Here is a 6,454-nt window from a genome sequence, read left to right as displayed (position 1 = left end):
GAGAGTGTTTGAAAAAACTTGTAAAAGTATCTCACGGATAATCTAAAAGATCTTCCATGCTTATTTTAATAAGCTGTATAGAATAGCCTATCTGCAACAACCTGTAAGGAGGTTTTTAAAAGACCCAAAATCGATTCTCGTTATCTACAAATACAAAATTACATCACATTTAAATAGCTTTTAATGGTTTGGGGGGTTCACATCACTAAAGATCCTAAGATGGAAACATTTTGTAGTAGTTGGTGGCTTTGTAGAACACTAGGTCCCAAGAAATCCTTCTGCATTCATTTTTGAAAACAACCATTTCTTCTATAAATGTGTGACCTGTATATTTCCCACCGAAAAAATGAGACATGAATTTTAGAAGAGCCAAAAGTGGTAGTATAAAATATTTCTAGCTGTCAATCTTAAATGTTATGTAGTTTGAATGGTTCTTGTGACATAAATATGATCTATTTTTTCTTCTAGCAGTTCCACGGGTACAATAACACTAATTACAACATCATGCTAATAATTACAATGATATTCGACCATACTCGGGCCTGTTAATATAAACTAGGGCAGTGCACGATGAACAAGCAAGATTAGAAAAACAGGCTAAAAGCATGCTGTCCATTCCTGTTACACTGGAGAGCCAACTCAATTAATCATGCCAAGCATCAAATGTGAGTATCCTCAGCTTTGTTAATTACATACTGCCTGTAAACCAAGAAACAACGATATCACAACGCTGGCACCATCAATGTGACTGATGGAGAAGCAAGTAACAATAAATCTACAGCTAAATGTGACATAATGACAACTATAATTTTACCTCATTAGGAAGCTGCCAATTAACATTATGATTATACACGATAATGATTTCAACTTTATGATTGAATCCCAAAATCATATGTTAATCAACATTTCAAGCAAAGAATGAAAATATCAAATAAAAGAATCAGCATCAGAGGCCACACAAATGGTTAATGCTAAATGTCATCATCACCACCTTCCCTTTCTACACCAATACTTGCTACCACCAACAAAGGCACACAGACCATCCAAACATCAATATTTTGATCCCTTCTGCAGCCAGTAGAGGAATAAGTATGATGGAAATCCCTTTCTACTATCCTCTATATTTCTACAATTCTCAGTACTAACAACTTAGCTTCAGAATTTCAGGTAACGGATCAGTCTTATCTTCAAGACCAGGTGTCTTCGAAGGTGCTGAATGAGTTATTCCCATTTTGAACTTTCAAGATATTTTCAGAATTGTAAAACATCAAGAGTTCATCACACACACAGAGACAAAAAGAAAGTAATCAGCTAAACCTAAAAATAGAGAAAAACAGGCAAGTTTCATCTGGTCCTACCCTGTCAATTAAATTGTATGAACTTGCAAGCTATTGACAAATGCTCTTCCTTAGTAAGTTGTACCCTTACAAACCAAATTGCTTATTTCTGACCTCAATAAACATACTTAAGATAGGAAATTTTATTCAAGATTGGGACCCACTGGACAATTCCTAACTTTCAAGTTGCATACACCAAATCAAAAGACAGGATATACAAAAATGTCAGATGCCATATCCCACATAAAAACTATAATCTATCACAAATGGAAACTCAAGAAACACAGACTCAGATTGGATATCCCTGCAAACTTCCAAAGAGAAATCCCACAAGATAGTTTGAGGCCATAATCACTTTACAAAATAAAGTATACCTCACTACAAATAATTTTCCAAAGCTACTTATCAGTTATCAACCAACCACCACAAAACAAAGTATTCACACTATGAAAAACCTTCAGAATCTTAATTATATTAAATAAGGTTGGTCGCTAAATTTACATAACAAAATACTTGTCGGAAACAAGAAACAGGCAAACAAAACATATATATATATATATATATATATATATATATATACATACCTCAGCCGGTGCTGGGATGATAGATTCCCTGTAAAGTTTGAAAAGCAATTCAACTTACTGCATCTATACATAATTAAATGGTTCTTAACAAATCAAAAGTACACTGAGTACCTTGGCCTGTCAGATTTTGCAAGATGTTTAGACATTATTGATGCCTGCAATACAACACATCATCACATGGTTCTCTACCTTAAATTTAAAATGCATTATTAAATAAAAATTAACACTAAAAAATACTGTCAGGCAATTAGATTGAAAAGAGTGATTAAGAAAAACTCATTGGATTTATTGAAAGAGAGAACTGTTTGAATTGAGATACTCGTTTGAGTGATACAACCTCCCCCCCCCCCCAAAGAAAAAGAAAACTAATAAAAAAAAAAGAGTCCACATATATAATGACCCACATGCTTTTCAAACTTCAATTAATGAAGAATAGAAGCCACACAGATTAAAAAGTTAATACAGATTTAAATTAATAGTCATATGGTGATTGTAACAAGTACAGACTTGCTTGAGCAAACAAACAAAACAAAAGCAACACTGCAACATTTAGTCATATAACAATTGAAAATTAAGAGTAACTGAAAATTTTAATGAATCTAAAATAGATAGATAGAAAGACTCAATAAAGCAGCACTGCCATTTTTCCTATTTCACTCCATTTTCTGGCGAAGTACCAGCTTTACCTTGCTGAGAAAAATTTGCTTTTGCTTTCCTAAAAGACCAACAATTCTTGCTACTCATAACAGCAGTTTTTTTCAGCTTTCATTATAAAGAGCTTTGTACTTTGACCAAACACTATGAAACATCAAAAAAAGAGCTTCTCTAACTAAAAAGCAACTTTTGTTGATTTTACATCACAATCAAAGCATCAAACAGGCTCTAAATGCCTTGGACCTAACTTGTGATTTCAATTGCATGAACAAAACACATTACCTGCTCCTGTATGATGCTCCTTGCTTCGACAAGTTGAGCTTCAAGCTCAAGTTCCCTCTCAGTAGCCTCAGAAGTAACTTCTGCTTCCTTTTGAGCATCTTGCAATTGAACCATGCGCTCCTTCATATTTCAATTTTCAAGCAGTTAACAACCAAAGACAATCAATTCATTCATATATGCAAATACTTAAAAGATAAAAATTGGAAAGTGATACTAATAAGTAATTACCTTTATAGAAGCCATTTTGTTACGAAGACTTTCTTCTATTTGATCTCTGGCCATGTGAAAAGGAAGGTCAAATACGTCCTGCAAGTACCAAACTCATTAATTTCAGAAGGCAGTTTGACATAGGGAATAAAGTATGAAAATTTAATAATCTTCCATACCATTTTCCCAACCAATGGAGATTGTGAAGGATCACTTTCAACTCTTTCATTGCCAGTGAGAGATTGCTTTGGTAGTCCATTAGGAGCATTTAAGAAATCACGCATATCCACCTGTAATCAGTACACTCACAAATCTCATAATCAAGGACAAGGAACCTGCTTTAGAGGGAGGGGCATCGCAGAATAAAGGTCTTCATATAGAGGGAAGTACAGACTGTAGGTGACATAAAATAGAAAATAGGATGAAATCAAAAAAGAAATATGCTGAAAGCCACCAATACCAAAAATTGACTCCCATGTTAATGTTCTTCCAGCGCCCATTTAATTACTATGGCCATCCATCATTTTGCACTTTGCATCACAAAATAATCGATTCCCAGAACACATACCAAAAAATTATATTGTTGACTTCATGTCCAAACCAAAAAACATAAATATCAGGGAAGAAAGATATTCACATGAGAGAAGAAAGGGAATATCAGGGAGAGAGGAGTCTTTTAAAACTGCAGGCATAACAAAAATTTAAAAAAGCAACATACAGTAACTGAATGATAACAAAGCAAAAGTCGATGAAAGTTCAAAATTACATCAAGTAGAATCAATGAAATGTGAATAGAATAAACATGCATTGCATTCATAGTCTTATCTGCAAGTAGAAATTTCAGCAAATAACAATAATTACCTATCAGGAACCTACCTGCATTGATCTCAATAATGCTCTTAAATCAGCATTCTCTGCCATCAGTTCTTGATTCTTTGACTCATAAGCATCCACCTTTCAACATTAAAAATAAATTGTATGAGATGAGGGTGTGTCCCGAATACAAAGAACTATAATGACAGAGTGAAAGTTTTTCAATATGCATACAATCTTTTTATAAAAATCATTGTCAGCTTTCTTCCCATTCCATGTTCCACGTTGCCTCCCTTCCTTCTGTTTACACACATCATAAATACCAAATTATCATGAAATAAAATATCTTCCAAGCAAAGTCCAAACTACATGGATAGCTGGTACCTGAAGCAAATTCATTATCTCCATGCCTGACCTAGACTCTTTCTTCTTCTCCATCAACACTTGGTTTAGCCTCTCCTGCAAATACAAAAAATACCAGCCCTTATTCATTTCCAAATCTAATAATAGGTGGACTTGTGTAAGTTCCTATCATGTAAGAGCACTAATCACCAAATATGGTTCTCATCAGAATAAAAAAAATAAAAAATCAAAGATGTCACACCTGCAACTTTATGTATTCCTTTTCCTTCTTCTTCATCTCATGCATTTGTTGAGTCTTTACTTGCTTTAACACCATTCAATAGTCAAATTCACAAGAGTCAGAGGCTTATCCATTTTGAAGTAGGGTCATCCAAACAAGACGCCACAATAAGCAAAGAGATCAAACTTCTAACCTGATTACCAATAACCATTCTCTGAAATTCATCCCTCTCCTGTTGCAGCTTCTCAATTTGAGCCTTCAGAGCTGCAGTGTTTTTAGCCTCCTATATAAAAGGAATTCTACCCAAATTAAACAAAAATCTAGTAGCATCACTGCATAAATAAGGAAATCGTTACATCTTGACTAACAGACACACTTCTAATCTTTTCATCTAAGCAAGACAATAACATGCTTTAGGTTTGCCAAAACCAGAAATACAAGCACTCCTTACCGTTCTAGTAATAGTCGCTATCTCCCTGTCCTTGACTTGTAGTAGACCTTCCAGCCTCTCCACTTTGGCCTCCAATCTCGATATGTCAGACAACAGTCTACAACATCAAAAGTAAAACACATTGAACTCACACGCATAACACATTGCGAGACTAACATCAATCGAAGGTCTTATATTTAGCAACTACCGTTGTCTTTGATCATTAGCAGACTCTCTAAATTCAACGTCGCGCTGTCTCTGCTGGAGCAAGAAGTAAATGCAATTGCAAGTCCTCGCAATTGAAACCTACCACATTTTCCAGAACAACATCATTCACATAACACACGCTCACACATTGGCGAAAAACAAAACAATGTAAATGAAAGACAGAACGGGATCAGTTCAATTCTCACGGGGTCATTTGCGAAGAGATCGAGAGAAGCCGGGAAACCAAACGTGACGAGCGATTGGTTGAGATACCTAGCGCAATGCTCCAAATTCTCAACATCGGCGAACGTGTAGTCGCTGAAACAAACAAGAGAAAGGGAAACCCCTACGAATTGGTAAAAATGCACAAGGAAGGGAAGAATTGAAGAGGAATAAACTAACCCGGCTGTGAAGGAAGATTGAGAAGGTGGCTGCAAAGAAAAGAAAAAAGAGAGTTAGAGAAATGGAGAGGGAGAATAACGTAAATAGGGATTCTCGAAGAGTTTTACCCTAAGATCCAAGTCTCCATCAGTGGGAGGCATAGTTGTTAAAAAGAGAGCAAGAGAGGGAGCTTCTTTTATGGGCTCTGCGTGTGACTATGAGTAGTAGTAATAGTAGTAGCAGTGTTAGTTCTTAGATCCAAATTTGAAAGAGGAATAAATGAAACGGGTGCTCTGGTTAATAATACTCTGCGGTCAGATCTGGATGTTTGTTTTTGCACCCTCCAATTGCAAACCTACAGCTGGCTTCAGATGGACTTTTCTTTGAGTGCCAAATAGAGCTATATTTTAGTTGTGATTATGAGAATCCTTTGGTTGAATTAGACGTGCAGGGTTTTCTATTTCTTTTTGGTTGGGATGCCACTTCTCATTTCCTAATCAATCTTTCGGGTTATAACGCACTTCTCATTTCCTAATCAATGTGGATTGTTTTTTCATGTCCCAACGCACTTAACTCCTCCAGCTACTTACTTGTCTTCATTTTGTTATTCATTCATCCCTCAAATTTCTGTAAAATGGATTCACAGCAATAATCTACAGAAAAATGGGTTCATTATAACTTTATACTAGCCACCAGACCCTAGAAATTTATGATGTTAGGTCCTTTGTTATTAATCCTTTGCATGTATTAAAGGGAGTAATTGCTTTTTTTTTTTATCCTAATACCAACTGTTTTGTTACAGTCTTACAGACATTTTGTTGAGATAAGAAATCGCGCTTTGATTGATCAGGTTACTTTATGGACATATTGACTGTTTAGACACTTAGTTTATTTTCGTATTCGATTAAATGATTAATGATGTTACATATACTCACAGATGATATTTTTATATATATTTTTATGAGTTTTTCTGTAT

At 35.1% G+C, this 6,454-nt stretch overlaps 1 protein-coding gene across 3 annotated transcripts; it reads right to left on the bottom strand.

Annotated features, from left to right (window-relative positions):
• Positions 1-391: 391 nt before the first annotated feature.
• Positions 392-5,941, bottom strand: LOC100816818 (afadin- and alpha-actinin-binding protein). Of its 3 annotated transcripts, XM_003541524.4 has the most exons (16): positions 5,607-5,941; positions 5,500-5,528; positions 5,304-5,415; positions 5,099-5,196; positions 4,912-5,008; positions 4,654-4,743; positions 4,482-4,544; positions 4,262-4,336; positions 4,112-4,177; positions 3,941-4,018; positions 3,244-3,354; positions 3,086-3,163; positions 2,858-2,977; positions 2,033-2,076; positions 1,922-1,949; positions 392-699 (listed from the first exon to the last, which is right to left on the bottom strand). In XM_003541524.4, exons 1-16 carry the CDS (start codon positions 5,637-5,639, stop codon positions 685-687), a joined length of 1,137 nt encoding a protein of 378 aa, XP_003541572.1. In that variant the 5' UTR covers positions 5,640-5,941; the 3' UTR covers positions 392-684. The 3 variants fall into 3 exon arrangements, with proteins under 3 accessions (XP_003541572.1, XP_006593543.1, XP_014620853.1); XM_006593480.3 differs by lacking the exon at positions 1,922-1,949; XM_014765367.2 differs by lacking the exons at positions 1,922-1,949; positions 2,033-2,076.
• Between the last annotated feature and the right edge of the window lie 513 nt (positions 5,942-6,454).

This window comes from Glycine max, chromosome 13 (genome assembly GCF_000004515.6).
Source record: "Glycine max cultivar Williams 82 chromosome 13, Glycine_max_v4.0, whole genome shotgun sequence".
Taxonomy (NCBI): Eukaryota; Viridiplantae; Streptophyta; class Magnoliopsida; order Fabales; family Fabaceae; genus Glycine; species Glycine max.
This window is presented reverse-complemented; position numbering and strand designations above follow the sequence as displayed.

Coding starts and splice junctions, on each gene's coding strand:
- LOC100816818 (XM_003541524.4), bottom strand. CDS start 5,639: ATGCCTCCCACTGATGGAGACTTGGATCTTAGG. Junction 5,197..5,303: donor ATCTCTTCGCAAATGACCCC/GTGAGAATTGAA, acceptor AAAATGTGGTAG/GTTTCAATTGCGAGGACTTG. Junction 4,019..4,111: donor ATGATTTTTATAAAAAGATT/GTATGCATATTG, acceptor TAATGTTGAAAG/GTGGATGCTTATGAGTCAAA.